We start from the raw sequence: 24,590 nt of genomic DNA, 5'->3' as shown, positions 1-24,590 counted from the left end.
TTCTGTCACCTGATGTGATTTTCCTGTGTTGTAAATTCTGTCTCTATGATGTTAATGAGATGAGATTAGCAGCAGTTATGTTAATGAGGCAGGACTCAATCTACAAGATTAGGTTGTGTCTTAAGCCATTCTCTTTTGAGATATAAAAGAGAGAAGCAAGCAAAGCGACAGCAGACCTCATACCACCAAGAAGCGAGAGCCAGGAGAATAGTGTGTCCTTTGGACCCAGGGTCCCTGAGCTGAGAAGCTCCTCGACTGGGGAAGATTTATGACAAGAACCTTCCCCAAGAGCCAACAGAGAAAGCCTTCCCCTGAATCTGGCACCCTGAATTCAGACTTCTAGCCTCCTAGACTGTGAGAGAATAAATTTCTCTTTGTTAAAGCCATCTGCTTGTGGTACTTCTGTTACAGCAGTATTAGATAACTAAGACAAATAGTGTCTTCCTATCCATGAACATGGAACATCTTTCCATTTATTTAAGTCTTCTTTAATCTGTTCCAGCAGTGTTTTATAATTTTCATTGTATATGTCCTTCACATCTCTGGTTAGATTTATTCCTAGGATTTCATTATATTATATGCTATTGTTAATGGAATTGTTTCCCTAATTTCCCTTTCAGATTTCTCATTGCTGGTGTATAGAAACCCAGATGATTTTTGTTTGTTGACCTTGTCCCCTGCAACTTTACTAAATTCCTCTATTAGCTCTAGAAGTTTTTTGTGGACTCTTTGGGATTTTTTATATATAGGAACATGTCATTCACAAATAGAGATAATTTTACTTCCTCTTTTCCAAGCTGGATGACTTTTACTTCTTTTTTTGGATGGCTGTTTAAATACAGATTGCTGGACCTTCATTCCAGAATTTCTAATAGGTATGTTTAGAGAATCATGAGAAGTTTGTTGTAATAGGATATAGGTCAGGAATAGGGCTTGAGAATGTGCATGTTTAACAAGTTCCCAAGTGACGATAATGATGATGATGGTCCACGGGTCACCCTTCAGCAGTTACTCCTAAAGGCACCCCTCTGTGGTCTTACAGCACTTTTTGTCCTGATCTCACTGCTTAAGGATTTCTTCCAATTCAGCCTCAGAGACTGCAACTTAATCACGTGTATCTCTAGTCCCTTCTGTCACGGAGAAGTTTACTAACCGTAAACAAGTAAATATGAGCATACTGAGCTGTGTTGAGGACAGTTTAAGCTTTCTAGCTGCATTAAGAACACCGTATACTATAAATTGAAGCTTGGAGATAGGTTTGATTAACCAAAATTAGATCTTTGGAGTTAAGTTTCTCAGTAAGTTTTCATTTTCCTTCTTTAACCAGTTAAGTAAAAATCCAAACGTATCCATTACAAATAGAACAGTGCACCATAGGTCCACAACATGAAGAACACATGATTCTTCTCTCCATTTTAACACTTTTTGGTGATGTTAGAGCTGAGTTAGCAAGCAGCTCAAGATTTGAGCTGTGGCTGTATTAGAACAAGGATTCCAGTTTCCCCACATCCTCATCAACATTTGTTATTTTCTGTTTTTTTTTTTTTTTGTCCTAGCCATCCTAACCAAACCAAAAAACCAAACCCAGTGATGTCGAGTCGATTCCAACTCATAGCGACCCTATAGGACAGAGTAGAACTGCCCCACAGAGTTTCCAAGGAGCACCTGGTGGAGTCAAACTGCCGACCCTTTGATTAGCAGCCGTAGCACTTAATCACTACACCACCAGGGTTTCCTAGCCATCCTAGTGGGAGTAAAATGTTATCTCACTGTGGTTTTGATATTAAATCTATGCCCCAGTGGTGCAGTGGTTAAAAGCTTGGTTGCTAACCAAAAGGCTGGCAAGTCAAATCCACCAGGCACTCCTTAGAACCCTGTGGAGCAGTTCTACTCTGTCCTATACGGTCGCCATGAGTCGGAAACAACTTGATGGCAACAGGTTATACCCATTTTACACACTCTTAAAGATCACTTCAACTTTCCTTTTAAGTAACTATTTAACTTCTACTTTAAACTAAGATAATGCTGGGGATGAGATTAGCTAGGTGTTTTTCTATCACCTCATACTGAGTTTCAAAATGGATTTATAGACTTAAAAAAAAAAGAGAGATGATCACAAAGATAGTCTAACATACAATATTAGAGTGGAAATATAAAAACCAAAGAGAAAAAAAGTAACTGACTTTGCTTAAACAATAACGAACATCAGATTCTCTTGACTAGGGTAAGATTCAAACTAATACATTAAAATGTATATTTGGAATTTAAAAAATACATTTATGTTTTAAGTGCCTGCATTTTTTATAAGCTACTTTACCTCAAAAGGTTTGTATTTTATAGGTTTTTCTGTTAATAGAATCTTCTGAGTCATGAAGTCAAAGTAGTCCGTTCATCCACAATTCAGGCCTGTGCAAAACACAATTGTCTGGCTCCTCCTACAGGTGATTTTACTGAACTGCAATTTGCTGAAATGCTCCTGCCGCCAAGAGGGACATAAAGATAAAAGCCCATTGCCGGGGAGTCGCTTCAGATTCATAGTGACCCTAAGGGGCACAGTAAAACTGCCCCAAAGGATTTCCAAGGCTGCAAATCTTCACGGAAGCAGACTGCCACATCTTTCTCTCACAAAGCAACTGGTGGGCCACTGGACCTACCTGTTGGCAGCTGAGTGCTTAACTACTGCGCCACCAGGGCTCCTAATCAAAAGAAAGTCTTTCCAAACTCATTGTAGATTTCCTACAAGGCGGTTGGTAAAATCTGTGCACTACGTGACCCAGCATTTCTCTGTGAGAACCCATTGTGCTGGTTCAGGATGTGGAATAGATAAGCCACTTTCTGTCTTACCTTTCAGGGCTGCTTTTTCCCCTAAGGAAGTAGATTTTGTTTTGTTTAGTTTATTTTTAATCTCATAAACACTGCAAATATTGCAGCTTCTTATGTTTCCCTATTTGCACTGGTTTTTTGTTTGGTTTTTTTGGGTTAGAAAACTTAGAGCCAAATTTGTGTTGTACCTCTATTAACTGTCCATTCTGGCTTTATCTTGTTTTTTAATCATTTTTGTTCCTTTCCTTGGCTTTTCTCACTATTTTCCTTTCAAATTATACATATATTTTTTAATCACCTTAAATTATTTTTTAAAATAAGAACAGATACAGATGACTAGTTTTTTTTCCCCTAATTTCTAATTTTCATGTCCCTGAGTGAACAAAAAAAAAAAAAAATTTTTTTTTTTTTGTTCACTTACCCATTCGAATTCTTTCATATATACCAGACAATTATTGCACCATAAAGAAGGCTTTGAAGGAGAATGGGGGAGAAAGTCAATGGGTCTGCTGTCAAAAACCAGCAGTATAAATTTGGACACATCATTGCTCATGGACCCCATCCCTCATCTCCAAAGCAAGGCACTGGATTAGATGGACCTGGGCTTCCTCACAGAGCCTCAGAAGGCAAACGTTTCTGACGACTACCAAGTAGGAATCTCCAAAGTGATTGCTATTTACTTAACTCCTTTTTGGAGTTATGGGATGTATGCTTAAGCTAAAGTTGATTCATCATTTCAATAGGCTGTCTTTCCTCGAGGTCACGTACTTCGTGAACTACAACGTACTAGGTGCTCCCTGAAGGGAACTTCAAAACCAAAGACCCACAGCCTTAAGGGTTTTACTAATATGCTGGGCTAAGCGAAGGGCTGATAGGAAAAGGGTGTGTGGCACTCAGCAGAGGCCAGATAGTAGGCTCTAACTCTTTATGAGTCCAGTGAAGAGGCATTTCTTTGCTCCCTGTCCAGTATCAAGAGTCCTATCTTTTCAGAGGGACCCACGCTGCTTGAACACAGGTCCGGCTCTGGACAAAACTGCTGCGACTGAAGATGTGCTTTTGGTGCCCTGAAAGATCTAGGGCTCCGACTCCTAAGGGCCAAATGAAATTCAGGGGTGGCTGCTTGATGTCTTTATCACATGCATTTGCCACTTCCTACCTGAGATCTCCCCTGGGTGGGGAGGGAATTACCCTTTTCTGCGACTGATTCCGTACATAGGCCCCATACCTCTAACTCTGAGGAGAAATCAGAAAACTCATTTCAGTTCCTACAAAGAAGGTCTTGGGACTAGCTTGAAGGCAAACCATCAAGAACAGAGGGCAGCACAGCACCAACATCTGAAACCTGGCAATGACTTCTTGAACACCTTGCAATTCTCAGTGTCCAGTAAAAACCTGAGCTGTAAGGCCTCACTGATCTGATCCCTGAATTTTTCTCTCTTCTTTTATCCGTACGAAGTCTCTGGGATTATGAGGCAGCTGAGAGCTGAAGTTTGCCGTTTATGTAAACTCACTGCCACATCTCTCCTGACATTTCTTGTATCCAGGGTATTCCAAGTAAAAATAATAACTTGCACACATAGGTGGCCTGTGGACCACAGGTAGGTCTGCAAAGTACTAGGACCATCCCTGTCTTCTTTTTGTGGAAAAAACTGGTTTTGGCTCCAAAATGGCTTCTTCCCACAACAAAGGCTTGTTGCAAATGCCATCAGGTTAACACCACTGTCTAGTCTGTGGTTAAATCTTCCTTCTACCTTCCTTAACTAATGTCACAGGTGTTTAAATGGAACTGCCTTGACTGAGTCACTCCACAGGGCTCTAAAGGGTTGACCAATGAATCCGAATAGTAGGAAGACAGAATTTGGCCATGGACAAGAAAGAGTTTTCTAAAGGTCACAGCTGCATCTGGAAGAAGCTCCAAGATGTTGGAGATGCTCAGGGAAGCATGGGCTGGAAGACAGGATGCAAATATCACAGCAGAGATTAAACACGATAACTTCTGACATTCTCCCAACTCTGAACTTTCATGATTCTAAGAAGAAACATATACACAGAAGAATCCTTCTACTGTACTTATGAACACAGCACAATCTTTGGGACTCAGAGGTGAAAAGGGTGCTGCCTGTTCCTACCATTTCCAAAAACCAAGCTGTAGGAGGTGCAGAATCACCAAAGAGCAATGACCTTGTTGTCCATCTGCTCAAAACCATAGATAACTCAGGCCCTGGACCAAGAAGCCGGGCAGTAGGACAGAGAAGGCCAGTGATCCCCAAAGAAGCTGTCCTGTGATGAAATAACGAAACATGGCGCAGAGACCTGGAGGACAAAAAGGATGGATGAGTTGGATTACTGGAAGGGTGGAGTAAGACTGGTTAACCAATACTAAGTCCCTACCATCAGAAGGGCTCCTGCTAAACACAGCACCTGAGTCAGCAGGAGCCAGCTGAGACTCTACAGTCAAAAAGTTTAACGAAAGCTGTAGGGCTTCCCAGGGGATTCAAAAGATTAGACACCTTGGTCCATACCAAGGGGCTGTTGGATATTATGACGAAATATGACAAGTTATCTAGTACCTAGAATTTGCTCAAAAATATTAAACCTACTCTCCTGGGACTGTTTGCTTTATTTCTGATGATGATGGTATTGTTGGAAGGAGCCCTAGTGACACAGTGGTTAAGCTCAGCTACTAACTAAGTGGTTAGGGATTTGAACCCACCAGCTGCTCAGTGGGGAAAAAAGACGTGACAGTCTGCTTCCACAAAAACTTATAGCTTTGGAAATCCTATGGGGCAGTGCTACTCTGCCCTGTTGGGTCGCTGTGAGTCAGAATCAACACAGTGGCAACAGGTTTGGTTTTTTTTGTTGTTAGTTGCCATCGGCTCTGACTCATGGCAACCGTATGTATAACAGAACAAGACAATGCCTGGTCCTGTGCCATTTCCATGCCTGTTGGTATATCTGAATCTGTTGTTCCATCATTTCATTGCTTTTCCTTGTTTTCACTGGCCCTTTACCAAATATAATGTCTTTTTCTAGTGGCTGGTCTCTCCTAAGGACCTGTCTATATTGGACACCATTTTGTTGTGATCCACACGGTTTTCGATGGCTAATTTTCTGAAGTAGATTGCCAGTCCTTTCTTCCTAGTCTGTCTTAGTCTGCAAGCTCCGCTAAAACCTGTTCATCATTGGTGACTCTGCTGGCATAGCTTCCAGCATTATAGCAACACACAAGTCATTGTAGTACAACAAACTGACAGACAAGTGGTGGTTTGATGACGCTAGGGCTGAGTTATGCAATGGAAAGAGGCAAATTAGGTTAGGATTTGCACTCCCCAATCAGTAACAATGCTGAGCTGTTACTACCTGCCAGAGTCTGTGCTGTGTGCTTTACATGTATTATCACAGTTCTTTCTTGAAGGTAGGTATTTTATCTCTATTTTCCAATAGACCTCATTGTCTATGTAACTTTATCACAGTTCTTTCTTTGAGGTAGGTATTTTATCTCTATTTTCCAATAGACCTCATTGTCTGTGTAACTTTATCACAGTTCTTTCTTTGAGGTAGGTATTTTATCTCTATTTTCCAATAGACCTCATTGTCTGTGTAACTTTAGGCCTTAGGAACAATAAATTGGTAGTACCATCTACTTCTGAGGATTGTTATGAGGGTGACATTGGAAATTAATGTTTTGTATCTTGCCCAGCATTGGCTGGCACATGAATACACAGTAATCGTTTTATATTATCATATTTCTTGTATTTATCTGATATTAACGTTTGAAAATGGATTCTGGACACAAGCTGTGAATTTTAACGGAAACGGAGAGAAAAGTCACAGATGAAAATCCCACAGCTCTGAGAAGAGGGAGTCAGGGCTTTTGAACGGCCACTTCTTAGTCCCAAGGTTTCTTTCAGCGCCAACCACCTTGAGCTTCCAGCCACACACTTAAAACAAACTGGGGTTTCACTTACACAAAACAGCTTTTGGGGAAGTAACCACCTCTGAACAGGCTGAGGAATGCAAAGACAGAGCTGTCCGTGGCTGGAAGGGAAAGAGAGGGTACCGTTCGAGACGCACCTGGGGTGGGGGCCGATGACCCTGAGGATCTCGTATTGTCTTAGCCCTTCCCAACCTGAGTGCTATATCCGGGAGAGCTTTTTCAATTCATTTAATACCAGCTCTTCCTTCTGAGCCGGCAACACCGAGTACCACCTTGCTCGTCCTTGAAAAAGCGTGGCGGGGAGCTGGAGGGGGCAGTCATGTAAACAAGGAACACAGTTGACCCCGGCACCAGGACTTGCTCCAAGGAGGCCCGCCGGGGTCCTCAAGGGAGTGTGTGTTGGGGAGGGGGGCACAGAGCCCTGGGGGTCTTGATGATGGAGCTTTATGAAAGTAACCCCCTCAGCTCTCCCGGCCTAGGGTTAACCCTGTCGCGGAAGACGAGTTTGCAGGGAGCCTGGCGGAAGTGGGCGGAGGCGCCCCTTTCGGGTACTGAAAGAAACAAGTTCAAACTAGAAGGGCGGTAAAAAAGCGTTGCCATCTTGCTGCGCTTCAGCCTTCTGGGAATGGTCCCCGCGCGAGACAGGGGTGTCTCCCAGCAAAGCGCTTCCTGCCCTATTTCAAACCCCGAAGTGCGAGTCATCTCCTTCAGAGCCACGGCTGATCAGTAGCCTCCGTTTTCCCCGTCCCCCGCCCCCAAAGCGGCAGGTCTGGAAGGACCGCCGCGGCCCCTCCAGGCTGAGACCCGCCGGCTGGGACGGAGAGGATAGCCAGAGGGGCACCCCAGTCCCGTGTCCAGCAAGTCTTGCACCCGCAGCCCTTTGCTGAGCTCAGGAAGGCTTTCTGGAGGGCAGATCTCGAATAACCTTCCTCAGTCGCGGGGCGCGGGGAGCCGGCACCGCGTAAGGACCGTGCATTCGTGGGGATCCACCAAGTAGTTGGCGGGCGTGCTTGGCAAGGATCATGCACAGGATTGGGGAGGCCGCATTCTCGGGCAAGGGACGGCATTTGCGCCTTAGGGCGCCGGAGCGTGGGGTTTTAGTGTCGGTGAGGAGCAAGGCTGGGGCCCCAGGCCGCGAGCTGTGCCCGGACTCACGCGCGCTCTGCTCGGCCGCCAGCAGCAGGGCGGAGAAGCCCGGGAAACCCGCGCGCATCCTCCGCGCTCTGCAGCGCCGCCAGCAGGGCGGAGAAGCCCGGGAAGCCCGCGCGCATCCTCCGCGCTCTGCAGCGCCGCCAGCAGGGCGGAGAAGCCCGGGAAGCCCGCGCGCATCCTCCGCGCTCTGCAGCGCCGCCAGCAGGGCGGAGAAGCCCGGGAAGCCCGCGCGCATCCTCCGCGCTCTGCAGCGTCTCCCGCGCCCGCTCCCTTCCCTGCGGACTGAAGGCGGCAGGTTTCCGGCCAGAGGACCTGAGGATGCAGGAGGAATTTCGGTCTGAGCCGCCCTGTGCGCGGTGTCTGGTTCTAGATTCTGCCAAGTGGCCGGCAGGGGGAGGGAGGGATGGCCGCAGCGGGTTTTTGTGGTGTGGAGGGAGGAAGTACAGGGCAGACTGGGCCTCAATGTGGGTGGAAGCCTTTTTCTGTGCGTTCTGTACCGCCAGTAACCGTCCCTGGGAAAGTGCTAGGGTTAGGAGACAGGTTAGTCACGTGGTGGTTAAACTTCAGTGCCTCTGGGCCGTCTGAAAGGAACTCTGGTTAGCCACTGCCCCTGTGTTTCTGTGTATGGAGCTGAATTAGAATACAGGCATAGTTTGTTTTACTGTGCTTCTCTTTATTGTGCTTTGCAGGTAATGCGTTTTTTATAAATTGAAGGTTTGTGGCAACCCAGCATCAAGCAAGTCTGTTGATGCCGTTTTTTCCAACAGCATGTGCTCACTTGTTCTTTGTGTCATGTTTTGGTAATTCTCGAAATATTTTGAGCTTTTTAAAAAAATTGTCGTAATATCTCTTTGCCAATCTGTGCCCAGCGATTTTGATGTTACTATTGTAGTTGTGTTGGGGCACCAGGAACCACACCCACGTGAGACGGTGAACTTAACTGATAAATGTGTCTTCTGACTGCTCTGTTCCCTGCCCCCTGCCTCTTCTCTGGCCTTCCTATTCCCTGAGACATGACGATGTTGAAATTAGGCCAGTTAGTAACCCTAGGATGGCCTCTGAGCGGTCAAGTGAGAGGAAGTGTTGTAGGCCTCTCACTTTAAATCGAAAGCTGGAAATGCATGATAGGAAAGGGAAACAGCGGCACTGCTGCTGAGGAGAAAGCTTTAGTGGTCTGGGGAGAGGACCAGACCAGCCACGACACGCCCTGACACGGAAGCCTAATCCGAGGAAGGCGCTAACTCTCTTCACTTCTGCAGAGGCTGAGAGAGGTGAGGAAGCTGCTGAAAAGTCTGAAGCTGGCAAAGGTGGGTGCGTGAGGTTTAAGGAAAGAAGCCGCTTATGTAACAGAAGTGCAAGGTGAAACAGCAAGTGCTGATGTAGAGGCTGCAGCGACATCTAGCTCAGGTGACTGAGGAGGGGGCTGCGCTGAACAGCAGAGCTCAGGTGACTGAGGAGGGGGCTGCGCTGAACAGCAGAGCTCAGGTGACTGAGGAGGGGGCTGCGCTGAACAGCAGAGCTCAGGTGACTGATGAGGGGGCTGCGCTGAACAGCAGAGCTCAGGTGACTGATGAGGGGGCTGCGCTGAACAGCAGATTTCCGGTGCAAGTGAAGCGGCCTCCTGCTGGAAGAAGATGCCTTCTAGGACTTTCCCAGCTAGAGGGAAGTCAGCGCCTGGCTTCCCAGTTTTAAAGGACAGGCTGACTCTCTTGACAGGGGCTAACGCAGCTGGTGGCTTTCAACTGAAGCCAGTGCTCATTTACCAGTCTGCAAATTTTAGGGCCCTTAAGAATTATGCTAAATCTTACTCTGCCTGTGCTCTATAAATGGAACGACAAAGCCTGGATGACAGCACATCTGTTTATAACATGGTTCACTGAATATTTTAAACCCACTTTTTGAAATCTGCTTCTCAGATAAAAGATTCATTTCAGAATATTACTGCTCATTGACAATGCACCTGGTTACCCAAGAGCTCTGATGGAGATGTACAAGGAGTTTAACGTTGTTTTCGTGTCTGCTAACACAGCATCCATTCTGAATCCCATAGATCAAGGAGTAATTTCGACTGTCAAGTCTTATTATTCAATAAAATACGTTTTGTAAGGCTAGAGCTGTCATAGATAGTGATTCCTCTGACAGATCTAGGCAAAGTAAATTGAAACCCTTCTAGAACGGATTCACCATCCTAGATGCCATTACAAACATTTGCGATTCATGGGAGGAGGTCAAAATACCAACATTAACAGGAGTTTGGAAGAAGTTGATTCCAACCCTTATCGATGACTTGGAAAGGTTCAAGACTTAAGTGGAGGAAGTAACTGCGGATGTGTGGAAATAGCAAGAGAACTAGAATTACAAGTGGAGCCTGAAAATGTGACTGAATTACTACAGTCTCATGATAAAACTTGAATGGGTGAAGAGTTGCTTCTTATGGATGAGCAAAGGAAGTGGTTTCTTGAGATGGAATCTACTCCTGGTGAAGATGCTGTGAACATTGTTGAAATGACAACGTTTAGAATATTACGTAAAATTAGTTCATAAAGCAGTGACAGGATTTGAGAGGATTGACTCCAATTTTGAAAAATTCTGTTGTGGGTAAAATGCTACCAAACAGCATCGCATGCTACAGAGAAACAAGTATTTTTTAATTAAGGTATTGTCATGGATTGAATTGTGTCCCCCCAAAATATCTGTCAACTTGGCTAATATTGTACGAATCTCAGTATTGTATGACTGTCTACCATTTTGTCATCTGATGTGATTTCCCTATGTGTGGTAAATCCTATCACTATGATGTAATGAGATGAATTAGTGGAAGTTATATTGATATGATCTACATTAGATAGTGTCTTAAGCCAATCTCTTTTGAGATGTAAAAGAGAGAAACGAGAGTGGAGAGATAGGGGAACCTCATACTACCAAGAAAGCAGCGGTGGGAGCAGAGCACATCTTTTGGACCTGAGATCCCTGAGCTGAGATGCTCCCAGACCAAGGGAAGACTGATGACAAGGACCCTCCTCCAGAGCCGACAGGGAGAGAAAGCCTTCCCCTGGAGCCAGCACCCTGAATTCAGACTTCTAGCCTATTAGACTGTGAGAGAATAAATTTTTCTTTGTTAAAACCATCTGCTTGTGGTACTGAGACAGGGAAGAGATCAGGCTGGCTGTATTAAAAAAGGGCTGCATTTCAAGGCCCTGTGTGCTCGACCAGCTGTAATTAAATCTAAACCTAAGTGCAGACCACCGTATAACTTTTACTGCTGGCACCCGAGAACTACTTGTAATTAACAAACTAGGTGCTTAGACAAGATAAGGGGCTACATTTCAAGGCCCTGTGTGCTCGACCAGCTATAAATTACTGATAATTCTCCCGAACTGTTTTTCAAGGCCTCACCAGGTGTAGAGTACGCGCGGTAAAGATCAACGTGGCCTATGAATGACCTTCCCCATGAGACAAACATGAACAGGGACCCCTCGCCGGGGTTCAAACCAAGATCCAGAGGCATCACCTGTGTACAACATCCCAGAATAAGTCCTGTTCGACGTCCCAGCAGCCTTTGTGACAGACTTCGTCTTGGTTCCAGCATCCTCTGCGAGGAAGTCCATCTTGAGTTCTAACTGCTTGTGCATTTGATTTTCATAATCCCTCCCCTTCTCCTAGAAATCTCCACCCATCTAATGAATAAAGATAATGCCTTTTTCCTGCCTAAGAACTTTTATAAGCCCTGGGGAATCCTTTGTTCAGAAAGAGACTGAGGGCTAGTGTAGGTGGAAACCCCTCTGCCTCTCTCCCTGGCAAGCCTTTTACTTTCTCTCCCTTATAAACCTTTGTTTGTGTGGAACCTCTGAGCCTCGCCTGGTCGTTCTTGGTCAGAAGGAGGTAAGAACCTAGGCAGGGCTTAGTTCTGAGCTGAGAAGCCTTGCCCTGTAACACTATTTCTGTTATAGCAGCACTAGATAACTAAGACAGATGTGTATTTTTTTTTAGATGTGATGCTATTGCACACTTCATAGACTACAGTATAGTGTAAACAAATGTTGTATGCACTGGGAAACCAAAAAATTAGTGTGACTCACTTTATTGCAGTGGTTTGGAACCGAACTCAAAATATCTCCAAGGTGTGCCTATAGTTAATTGCCCTTTTCTAAATCTTACAATTATGTGTCCAGGGAAATACAGGGAATGTCAACTGACATCTTAGTCTGCCTCTAACCCACAAATCCATCCTGATCATTGCCCTCCCAAAATCTTTCTTCCGATGTGCTTGAGAGTTACACAAGACCCCAATGTGCACTAAGTGTAAAACCGTGCTCCTGCAGACCTTCTCTCAGAATTTTTTTTTTTATTTAAGAATAAACGATATTTACACAAGTAACAACAACCAAAGTCCAGGAGCAAGTGAACCTATAAAATTCTTACTATTAGATTTACATTTACTAAAATAAAACTATGAAGTCAGAACATATTTGATTCTTCCCTGCAGTTTTTAGTAATACTGAGTTTTTGGTGAAAGCTTACATAGCAAGTTAGGTTCCCATTTGACAGTTTCTACACAAATTGTTCAGTGACGTTCATTACACCTATCACAGCGTGTCGACATTCTCTATAATTGTGTTCAGTTTGTTCCCTTTCCAGTACTTTAGCTTCCCTGCCCCATTATCTTCTCATCTTTGCTCTTGAGTAATTGTTGACTTTTGTTCTCAAACTGATGGTTTTTAACTAGGGCACAGATCTTATGGGTAATATCCTTTATTTTATGTGTCACTCTGCTATTTCTCTAAAAGGTGATCTCAGGGAATAGGCTTAGTTCTAGGTTTAGAGTGTCCCAGGGAGTCCTGTGTTCCCTACTGTTCTAGTTTGCCTGGCTTTTTTTTTTTAGTAAGAATTTGAGCTCTGCTCCATATTTTTCTCTCATTCTCTCTGGGACTAACATTGTGACGCCGGTCAGAATGATCAGTGGTGGTGGCTGGGCATCATCTAGTTTTTCTGGGCTCAGGATAGATAAGGTCATGGCTTTGTACACTTGTTTCTTTTATACAGTTTTGGTTACCTTCTTACAATTTTGCTCTTGGAAAGTAGAAACCCGTAATTGTGTCTTAGATGGCTGCTCAAAAACTTTTAAGGCCCCAGGTGGTACTCACTTCACTAGGGTGCAGATAATGATTTTCTTGAACTGTGTTATGCCAAATGATTGAGTTGTCCCATGAGACTATGGTCCTAAGCCTTCAAACACAGAAAACAAATATTGGAAGGTGTTTGGTTATGCCTGAGTATCCATATTTGTGTCTTCAATGGAATATATGTGCCTGCACTCACATATTTTTATTTACACATACCTATAGATGCTTCTGGAAACGCTGCTGGCATAGTGGTTAAGTGCTATGGCTGCTAACCATTAAGGGTCAGCAGTTTGAATCCACCAGGCGCTCCTTGGAAACTCTATGGGGCAGTTCTACTCTATCCTATAGGGTCGCTATGAGTCGGAATCGACTCGACGGCACTGAGTTTGGTTTTTTGGTTTATAGATACTTCTGACTGTTCTCACCTATGTACATACCTATACCTACCCATATACCTATTTGCCTGTACCCATCTGCATGTGCTTAAACACTTGTTTTTACTTTGGTGTGCTGTGCTCACTACATCTACATTCAGTGTCACTTTTCCCATCACCAAAAATAACAAGTCTGTACGATCTAAAGCATACTTCCCCTGCCCCACCCCGTCCCCCTGGTAACCACTAATGAGCATTGGTCTCTCTCTATACATCTATACTTATCTCCCTATTAAAAAGGAATAATGTACTATTTGTCCTTATATGCTTGACTTATTTCACTTAGCATTATGCCCCCCAGGTCCATCCATGTTGTAATATGTTTCACAGACTCATCATAGTTCTTTATGGTTGCATAGTATTCTATTGTATGTATGTACTACAATTTGCTTATCCATTCTTCCATTGATGGGTACTTTGGTTGTTTCCATTTATTTGCTATTGTGAATAAAGCAGCCATGAACATAGTTGTGCATGTGTCTGTTCGTATCATTATTTTTAGGTCTCTAGGGTATTTCTGGGTAGGGTATATACCTAGGAGTGGGATTGCTGGATCATACCCGTTACCGCTGGATCATAGGGCAATTCTATTTCTAGTTTTTTTGAGAAAGCACCATACCATTTTCCGTAGTGACTATACCATTTTTACAGTCCCACCAGCAATAGATAAGGATTCCAGTCTCCCCACATCCCCATCAACATTTAATGTTCTCTCTCTCTCTCTTCTTTTTTTATCAATACCATTTTAGCTGGAATAAGATAGTATCTTACAGTACTTTTGATCCGCATCTCCCTTATGGCTAATAATGGTGAACATCTTTTCATATGTTTGTTGGCTGCTGCGATGTCCTCTTTGGTGAAGGTTCTGTTCATGTCTTTTGCCAATTTTGTGATTGGGTTGTTTGTATTTTTGTTGTTGAGTTGTTGCAGTTTTTTATAGATTTTAGAGATTAGACCCTAATTGGATAAGTCATTTCCAAAGATTATTTCCCAGTCTGTAGGCTCTTTGTTTACTCTTTTAATAGTCTTTTGATGAGCATAAGTTTTTAATTTTTCTGAGGTCCCACTTAAATTGTGTTTTTCTCTTGCAGCTTTCAAAATTCTCTACTTGTCTTTAGATTTCAAGAATTTTATTAGGATATGGCATGGAGTTTATCTTTTTGTGTCTCTTTTGATGGGGGTTCATGTAGCTTCCTGTATTTGCACGCTTGGCTCTCTGCTCAGGCCTGGGAAATTCTCTCTGATTACCTCTTGGAAAATTGTTTCCATGGTTTTATTATGGTTGTGGTGCTCAGGGATTCCATTAATTCTGTTAGATTTCTTAATTCAATCCCACATTTCTTTTTGGGTGTGTTTGTTTTTCTTTGTTCTTTTCTCTTGAGACTTGATGAGTTCCGATATTTTGTATTTTAATTCAGATGTCCTGCCTTCTACTTGTTGAACTCTATTGTTGAGTGTTTCTCTTGCTTTTTCTAACTCAGATGTTTTATTCTTCAGTTCAAGTAGTTTGTTTTCTTTTTCTTTTTTATGTTTTCACATTCCGTGTTGAATCTCTCATTTCGTTCCTCCATTTGCTTCCTGAACTCTGCTAGCTTGTTTTCTGCTTTCTTTAAACATATTTACAACCATAGTGTGAAAATCATCAGTTCCTTGCAATATTCTGGCCTCCACAGGAAAGATTTCTTTTTCATGTTTTGCTTTCAAGTTTTCCTTCTTCTCTTGTGCTTTTGTGTTTTTTACTAGTTTTTGTTGACCTTGAGCCGTTTTGTAATCTTTTCTTTGATTTTTTTACCCTGTTTATTGTGAGGAAATTCAAGAGATCGGTACGCTTGGAGGGGGGTTTTCTCTGGGTGACTCTGTTGGTGTGCGTGGTGGGGATCACCTTTACTGTGGTGATGGTGAGGAGTTTTTTTAGTCTTTCCCTCATGGACACCCCTGCACTGACACACTCGCTACCCACGGTGTCCTGCTGGAGCTGCCTTCTGCTTGCCTGTCAGTCTGGATTGTTCTCCTCACCCTATTGCCCATGCAGCTCTCCCTAGTCCTAGTGCCTGTTAGTTGTGGACTCAGCAAGCCTCAGCAGTATTCTCATGCAGTGTTAAGGTCTTCCTTTACCCCCTCTCCTTGCGGGCCTGTGAACTCCCACTGCCAATTTTTGCCACCTTAAAACAAATCCAGGTACAGCTTCCTCAGATTGTGTTCCCTGCTTGGGGTGTTTGTTACGCAGTCCCATCCCAAAATGGCTGTGATGAGCTCACACTCGATGTTAGCGATGTTAGCGCACGGGATCTCTCAGTTTCTGTGCTCACCCCACTCCTCCTCTTCACCACTTCTGGTCTCCCTCCGATTTTCCAATTCCTCAGTTGCTGTCTGGAGTTCCAAGATCTCAGTTTGTGCTTGTTTTTATTCATTGTTCAGTGTGTTAGTATCTTGGGGAGTAGATGCGAGCATCCACTCACTTTGCCATCTTGGTCCACCCCCAGGATTTTTACGTAGTTTTTAAATGCCTGTTATGATTCTGATTTTTGTGTCTTTCTTAATTAAATTTGTAAAATTAATGTCTTACATGTGTTGGTGCCTTATGGCATGAAAGTAACTCCTATCTGTTTCTTCTTCACTGAGTCAGAGTTGTCCATCCCACCTGCTGCCACCCTCTCTGAGGAGGCAACACTTTCCTTGTGACTTAGAAACCCAACCCTACAAAGAGGACCTGGCTACAAAGATGTGGTTCTACTCTACTTTAGTAGCATTAAAAGATTGACACTTTTACTCTCAGAAGTAACTCCCTGTTTTTGGAAAAAGGAAAAAAAAGCTCTGGGTCAATGAAACAGCAGATAGATGCCTTAGACAAAACTGCATTGTGGATGTCAAATATTCAGGCAGATGTGGAGCAGGGAGGGTTATCAGAATCCCTATCAGTTTGACATACGAACGGTACATACAGATGATCATCAAATAGATAGGAAACATGGCCATGGTTGGAACTGCTGGATCAGAGGAATATCATAGGTGTTTGAGGGTGACAAGGAAACTCTGTGTGGTTTATCCTTTCCTGCCACCCGCTCCTCTGTGCCACCATCTTTCCCCAAATATAAGCACATACACAAACATTGCGATGTAAACACAGAAGTCTGTTTTCAGTGAATGGCCCCTTATCTCTGGTCTTGCACCCAACTAATTTGTACACACACAGGGATATTTCTTTTCCTTCCTCAGAGGTATTGAGGACCCTGCTGCACCACAAGAGGTGCTGAACCCCAAGATGGGTCTCAGTTTTGAAGACTTCTTTCTTCTCACAAGACCATACATCCTGGAGACTTTGATGAACCAATCCTGTTGGCCATTGTATAATTTGATAGACCAGTCTGTGAACAGGATGATAATACTCTCAGCTACCATTTCCTGAGAATAACGATATCTATTCACCAAGAATGACTGCAAATGAGAATTTTGGTTGGTGATGCCTTTTCCTCACCTACTTGAAAGGTGAAAGAAAAGAAAAAATCAGGTCCTAAGGGTTTCGCATAAAATCCTAAGGCAGGGATCCAGTCAGCAAGTATCCACTGAACAATAGCAACTGAATGATTCTGAGCTCAGAATACAAATAACCCCAATCCCTTGCATAGGTTCAGCACTTTAGAATTCAGAAAAATTGAGAGAGTATATGATAGTGGTTAAGTATACGGGATTTGTCATCAACTCTGTTGCCTAATCTTTTGTGACTTTGAGTAAGGTACTTAACCTCTCAAAGGCTCATTTTTCCATCTGTATAAAAATGGTTAATGTCAATATCTACTTAATAGGGTCTTTGTGATAATTAATTACAATACTAGATGAAAAGCACTTAGTAATCAATAGACTTTAACTATTATTAGTACAGTAAATGTTTCTATCCAGAGAACACTACCTAACCTATAGTAGTTAATCAATAACACTTCTCATCACACTGGGCTATATATTCATCCTAAAATAAGTTGAAATAATACAGTAGTACTATTATTTTACATAAGAGAATATTGAAGCTCATAGGATTTAAATGTTGCCTCCAAGGGTAAATGGCAAGCATTTATTAGAGTTAGACTTGTAACCTAGGTCTTCTGTTTCAAATACCACAAGTATTTGAAATTTATTTATTCTTTGTTTTACTCTGGCTTTTCCATAGGAGAAATTTCCTCTTCTCCATGTTTTGCTTTTGACTGGACTTTCTTCTCTCGTGATTTTTTTATTTTACTATTTTTTCTAGAATGTGGGCCATTTTGTTATCTTTGTTTTTTTACATTAAATTTTGTATTCTAGTTTTTGTGGGAATATTCTGTGATTGGGTGCCCTGGTGGTGCAGGGGTCAAGCACATGGCTGCCAACCAAAAGGACAGGGCTGGCACCCACTAGAGCTTCACAGGACAAAAATGTGGCAGCCCAACTCCACAAAGACTCACAGCTCTGGGAACCCCATGGCGCAGCTCCACTCAGGCCCACAGGATCACTATGAGTCAGAATCGACTCAGTGGAGCGGGCTTGGTATCTTCTCCTGAAAACCACTAGAAGGTGCTTAAGTCCTTAGGTTTTTTTTTTGAGTGCTGACTCAGGAGTTCTGGATGCTTGATCTCTGGAATTCAATACACAGGCATGGAAGGGGTGGTTTAGCTGGTCACAGACACTGATGTAGGCAGTAAGGCTTGACTTCACAGTGGTGAAGGTGGGCACTTTCTATGTCTTTCCACCATGGGCACCCCTGCACAGACTGTCCCACAGTGTCCCACTGTGGATGTCCCTATGTGATACCTGCCAGTCTGAAGTAGTCCCTCACCCTGCTGCCCTTGAACTTCTTGTCCCACCACCCTGTCTGTCTCAGGCCTCAGCGAGATTCAATAGCACTCACTTGCAGCACCACGGTATCCCTTTGCCCCCTCATATTATGAGGCTTACGAACTCCCACAGCCAGTTTGCACAATCTTAAAAAAAGGGGCTAAAGCTTCATCAGATTAGCTCCCTTTCTGTTTCCTGTTTGGGGTATTGCCCAACCTAGTCGCAAAATGGCTGTGATGAGCAAGTGCCCGCGGTGTGAGTGGGAAGGTTCTCCCAGCTTTTGAGACGTCCCCTCACCTCCTCTCCCCCACTTCTCTGTTTGGATACATAGATATATAAGTGTGGATAAATATGTACAGGAGGGCATATATGAATAAATGCAAGCATATGCATATACGTGTTTATGTGTATTTTGAAGTACAAAATAAAGCACATGGGGAGCACAGTTATGGATGCTTCCTAGGTATAGCGAAACACCTCATGGGATTGGTCTACTGGGTTTGAGACCTTCGGACCACGGCATAATATAGTCCACAAAGACAATGTTCTACATCCTAGTTTGGTGAGTAGGATCTGGGGACGTAAAAGCGAGTGGCCATCTAAGATAAGACCATTGATCTCTATTCCTCCAGAGCTAAAGAGAAAGAAGGAAGCCAAAGACTCAAGGAAGAAACTAGTCTACAAAAGCAATAGTTTACATGAACAAGGACATCTGCTACTTTGAGACCAGAACAAAATGGTGCCCAGCTACCACTACCAACGATTCTGACCAGGGACTCAACACTTGGGCCCTGGTAGAACGGAAGGAAAAGGTAGAACAAAACTCAAATTCCTAAAAAAAGGACAGACTTCCCAGATCGGCTGAGACTAGATGAACCCCCGAGACTACCGCCTGGAGATACTCTTTAAAACTGGCACTCAAACACTCCCAGAGGTCACCATTCAGCCAAATGATATATCGACCCATAAAATAAATAATATCACCTGTGAGTGCTGCACTCCTCAAAATAATCACTGTGTGAAACCAAATGGTTAACTTTTACCCTAGACCAAAGATGAGAGGGCAAGGGGGGACAGGGAAGCTAGGTTAATGGAAACAGAATAACCAAAACGGAAATAATGAGAGTGCCGATATATTGTGAAGAATGTAACCAATGTCACTGAACAGTATTATAGAAATTGTTAAAGGAGAACCTAATTTCCTGTGTACACTTTCACCAAAGGCAACACTATAAAACACTGTTTAAAATAAATCAATAAAAACTATGTAAAAATCCAAAGTTTCAGCATGGCAAAAGCAGAAAACTCAGAAGAGAGATGACAAACTCTGAAAAGTATTTGTGGTGCATATGACAAACAGCTAATTTCTTGAATTTATAAAAAGCTCCTACAAATCAATTAAAACAACAACCCACAATGCCCTTTCAAAAAAAGGGGGGCGAAAAATGAAAGGAAATTTCTGAGAAAATAAATACAAATGCATTTTAGACATTAAAACACGAGGAACCTCTTTCATAAGACTATGCAGTCATAACTACACTGGGATACCAATTTTTACCTATCAGACTGGCAAAGGGCAAAAAGCTTCCTAAAACAAGTGTCAGATTGCTTTCAGCCACAAACACTATAAAACCCAACAAACAACAGCTTAAAAAAGTAAGGAGCTTGTTTTTCTCAGGGCAAAAAAATCCAGATGTGGGCAACCCAGGGCTGGGTGAAGTGTTTCAGCAGTGGCCTCGGGTAGCCAGGTAACTAGCCTCACCATCCATGTTTAGCAACTGTCTTCCTCATGGACAAAAGAGAGCTGCTGAAAATCCAACTACTTCCATGATCTGAGCAGAAATAAGGAGGAAAAAAGAAAGCACTAACAACAAAAATTTATGTTGTTGTCATTTAAAAGGGATGCTCTCTATAAGCATTACATTTTAGTGGTCAGAGAGCTCTGTTTATTGGTCACACTGAGCTGCACGCAAGAGAGTGTGCGATATCGAGTACTTTCAGTGGTGCACACTGCTGACCCGAACATAGGCAGGAAGAAGGCAGGGTGGAAACTAGTTAATAACAGGACCTTTTGAAACACATGCCATTGGCAGGGGTTGAGGGGAGAGCAAGCAGGCTTCTATATTTTTGTGACTGTTATTGTACAACCTCTATGGAGGGCAATGTGGCAATATCTATAAACTGTACGTGATATGTTCTTTGACCCAGTTCACGTTCTTCTAGGAATTTATCTCAAATCTATGTATAATCACTTGTGGGTAAAATGATATATATGAAAAACGATTCATTTCAGTCTTGCTTGTAAGTGCAAAAGTTTAGAAATAACCAAATTGTATTAATTTAATGGTATTTTAATAAGAAGAAATATAGTTAATAAAGTCTATAGAAAATAGTTAAATTATGGCATGTGCAAGCACTGGAATACTACAAAGCTCTTTTTTAAAAAATGAGACAGATCTATGTGCGTCGATATACAGTGGTATATCCAAGCTTTATCATTAGGCGAATAAAGTAAGGTGTGAAATGATGTGTGTGATTGTTAATAGTGGTGGCTTTCTGGAGCAAAGCTGAAGAGCTGGGCACAGATATAGAAGACAATGTTAATTTTTTAACGCATTACTATTTCTACCTTTTGCATTTCAATCCATGTGCAAGAATTAATTTTTATAAAAATTTCACAGGCTCAGAATGAAGCTGTGTATACATCAATCAGGCTGATATTTCTCAAAGTGGGGAGTTGTAACTAGTATACATTTAATGTGTGTCCATTTTTGGCTTTAGTCTGACCGTGGCATTACCTAATATCCTACTGGCCCTGAATGTGAAGTTCGTTTTACCAGAAGCCTGACAGGGTCATTGTCCTTTCCACACTAGTACTGACAGAAGCCTACTCTCCTTATAACCTTGAAATCCTCCTCCGTGGCAGGATTAGTGACCCTTGAATCCTGCAGTGAATTAACACTCTACTCCATTGGGGCCTGGCCTGGCCCAAGGGTCTAGAGCTCCAGCAAGGCCCACCTTCACAAAAAATTTTTTTCCCTGAGCTTATCGAATGAAAGCATTGTTTCTCTTCTTTTTTTGAATATTAAGAGGTAAAGATTCAAGCAGATGGGCAACAGAAAAATATATCAGGCCCTTATCAGCATTGTTAACATACACCAAGTACAGACACCAGACATACAGACCTTTGGTGCAATTACAGCAGCCAGAACAGAGTAACATCAAAGCACCTTGAGGGCAACAGGCAGCCCTCAAGCACCATCCCCGGAACAAATACACACCTTCTCTAACTGGATCGCTTATCTCTGAGCCTTCTCCTAACAGACATATAAATACTGGCTGACTCTCTTCACTCGCCACCACGCTCAGGCTCCTGCTCTGCCATACAGGACGCTGACCTCCGGGTGACTCACAGCCATGAGGACCCTCGCCCTCCTCACTGCCATTCTCCTGCTGGCCCTCCAGGCCCAGGCTGACCCACTCAGACAAGCGGATGATGAGGCTCCAGCCCAGGACGAGCCTGAGACAGGGGACCAAGACATGGCAGTCTCCTTTGCAGGAGATGAACGCTTAGTCCAAGAGGCTTCAGGTGAGACCCATGTGCTGTAGGGGGTTCCAGCTCCAGTTGTGTCTGAAACTAGCCATAAAATCATTGGAAAACAAAAGCACTGGAGTTAGAGGCTCTTCGGGGGCACCTCAGCACCAAAGGATTTGGTTTCATAACATGTATGAGTAAAACTCAGACACGTCAGCTAGAGAGGTGACTCAAGGCCTATTAGAGGAACTTGTTATACGTGGAGGCTGTGCTCGAAATGAGAGGTTACCAGCCCTGAGTTTGAGACACCTATTCTAGGGCATGGGGGCCACATGTAAATGATAGACTGGGACTGGGGAAGCTGTGATTCTGCATGACAAACACATAGTAAGATTTCTTTTGATTTATGACAAAAATGTAAATTCTCACCATCCTAAGAGGACCAGTACTATGTCTACTGTAAGCGGACACGTGGCTTCTGAGCGTATCTCTATTAGTCTGGCTCTGCTGCTCCTTTCCTCCTTGCCCACTCTGCCTGACACTCCTCTTCTTTCCCCAGACCTTCAGACAAGAGCCATCTTCTATTGAAGAATCAGAAGTTGTGTTTACCCTGAGCACAGCATTGCTACCTGTGATATCAGAGAAGGCCTCTAATCCTGTGTGGCCAACATTTGCTATTTATAGTTATTCCTGTTTACCCTGTTGAGGTTGATCACTGCTTCGAGTCCTAATTTAATCAACATGGCACAACCGCTCAACCCAGTGCATAACTTCTCCAGGATTCTCTGCTTACTACCCAACCCTGACTTAGTATTCAATGCCTAATGCTTCCTCTGTTTCTCCAGGCCTAAAGAAGACCATTATCTGCCACTGCAGACGTCTACTGTGTCTTAGCTCAGAACATCTTTCTGGGATCTGCACCATCAAAGGTGTTCGCTACCCCTTCTGCTGCCGTTGAGCTTCAAAAACAGAGACAAAGGAGTTCATGATTTGCTTTGAAGATCTGTAAGAGGACTGTTATTATTCCTTGTACCTTGTCCTCAATTTCCTTTCCTTATCCCAGATAAAGTCCTTGCAGCAAGTTCTCTACCTGTGTGCTTTTTGATGTTTGATATGTATATTAATCTGAACTCGTTAGACTTCTACTTCTCAGGGAAAGGCACCACCGTCTTTCCAGAGCGTTGGAGTATTCCCGTTGAACAGGCCCAGGTCTACCCTTTAAGGCCTGGAGTTTTATCAGCTCCACTGAAACAACTTTAATTAAGATTGCGATGGGTTGTTAACAAAGACATAACAAGCAGAAGAACAATCATAAGGCAACCACACTATGATACACTCATTATTTTTTACATAGCCACATATAGTAAAAGTTGGATTTTATGTATAAAAAGTTGGCTTCATACAGACCAATGAACACCCACAACTTCTCAAATGCACTTTCTGCCATGCACTCTCCTGGGTTGCCCTAAAGTTGCTGAGAATCCCACATTTCCTGTATTAGCACAGCCTCGGATGGACAGCCAGGCAAAATAAGGGGAGAGAATGTAGTTCTCCAAGCAATCTGGATGTCCTTGTTGGTGCTGCAGAGTGCCAAGGTCCTATTATACAAAGCATTGTTCCCACCAATGACTAAAGGGAGGATAACTGGGTCTGGAAAAAAGGATAGCAACAGTAGTGCCCTCTTAGAATAAAGAGAGTGTGACTTGGTTGGGCGTAGCTCCTCTTCTTCACCCTTGTCTCCGATTACTTTCCACCTCAACAAACACAGCGTTTGAGGACGGCATCCTTTACAAACTTGTCTTCCTCTTTCCTTCCAAGCCCCTGTACACAGGGATCATGCTGACAGCCTAAACACAGTATCTCTGTAGAGAACCGTGTTTGACACCAAGATCTCTGTCCTGTCCTGTGACACCCCTCCTTCCCCCAATTTCACACTCACACTGAACACTCATCCACAGTGTCCCTCAAACCTGATCATGAAGCCCTGGTGAAGAGTCTAACATAAGCCCCAGACTCCCTTCCATTTACTGTGGATCTAGTATTTCCAGTTTATAATTTCACGACACATATTTGGAAACAGAATTTGTAGCTCAAGCCATGGTTATTCCTAGTGGGGTCACTGCTTAGATACCCCGGGAAGCCCTAGAGTGACAGAAAGACTACAGTCAGGGAAGTTAGGAAAGAAAGGGAGAGTGTTTCAAGTGCGAGTGTTCACTCATAATACTTTTCTTGGCGAAAACAATCTGATTGGGCCCAGACCCTGGCGTGACCACCACCACCACCAATAAATGTTGACACCCCAAGAGAAGGGAACAAAGAGTCTCCATTTCCACTCCATCCTGACATTGAGGCTGGTCCCAGCTGAAGAGTGTGCCTGCCTGAGGAGCCAGTACAGGGGTTCAAGAACCACACTGAGGTACCCCACGACTGGGCAAATCCCGACCTGGATCTCAGAGAGCACACAGTCGGTCCTCTGGGTCTGAAACAGAAGTGGCTCCCTACCTCTTCCCATTGTGCGAGAGTGAGGGTCAGATGAAGACTGGGGTAGGCTCAGGATGTGCAGGGCACACTCTCTCCTTTGGGTTCCGGTAACTGCTGTCGACTTGACGTTCTGTGGTTTCTGAATTAACTCCATACATTGTTTCTAAGTTATTAACCGGAGCAGGGCATTGGCACTTGCTGTTTTCTCTGCCAGGAAGGTGCTTTAACCCAGAAATCCACATGGCTCGCTCCCCCACTTCCAGAGGATCTTTACTGAACTTCCACCTTTTCAGTGAGAT

At 43.5% G+C, this 24,590-nt stretch overlaps 2 protein-coding genes across 3 annotated transcripts in view; one reads left to right on the top strand and one right to left on the bottom strand.

The window, feature by feature from the left end:
- Window positions 1-7,973, bottom strand: part of XKR5 (XK related 5) — a 42,230-nt gene extending 34,257 nt beyond the window's left edge. Inside the window, 2 exon segments of the mRNA XM_064294927.1 lie at window positions 4,953-5,136; window positions 7,916-7,973. Coding sequence (XP_064150997.1) covers window positions 4,953-5,136; window positions 7,916-7,973 — 242 coding nt within the window.
- Window positions 7,974-8,143: 170 nt separating this feature from the next.
- Window positions 8,144-23,225, top strand: LOC135232917 (defensin-7-like). 2 transcript variants are annotated; one of them, XM_064294936.1, is made up of 3 exons: window positions 8,144-9,219; window positions 21,665-21,864; window positions 22,656-23,225. In XM_064294936.1, exons 2-3 carry the CDS (start codon window positions 21,693-21,695, stop codon window positions 22,766-22,768), a joined length of 285 nt encoding a protein of 94 aa, XP_064151006.1. In that variant the 5' UTR covers window positions 8,144-9,219; window positions 21,665-21,692; the 3' UTR covers window positions 22,769-23,225. The 2 variants fall into 2 exon arrangements, with proteins under 2 accessions (XP_064151006.1, XP_064151005.1); XM_064294935.1 differs by having other exon boundaries at window positions 8,149-8,247.
- The last annotated feature ends 1,365 nt before the right edge of the window (window positions 23,226-24,590 follow it).

Source organism: Loxodonta africana, chromosome 12 (genome assembly GCF_030014295.1).
Source record: "Loxodonta africana isolate mLoxAfr1 chromosome 12, mLoxAfr1.hap2, whole genome shotgun sequence".
Classification (NCBI taxonomy): domain Eukaryota; kingdom Metazoa; phylum Chordata; class Mammalia; order Proboscidea; family Elephantidae; genus Loxodonta; species Loxodonta africana.
Note: the sequence above shows the minus strand (reverse complement) of the source record. Positions and strands in the feature narration are given on the sequence as shown.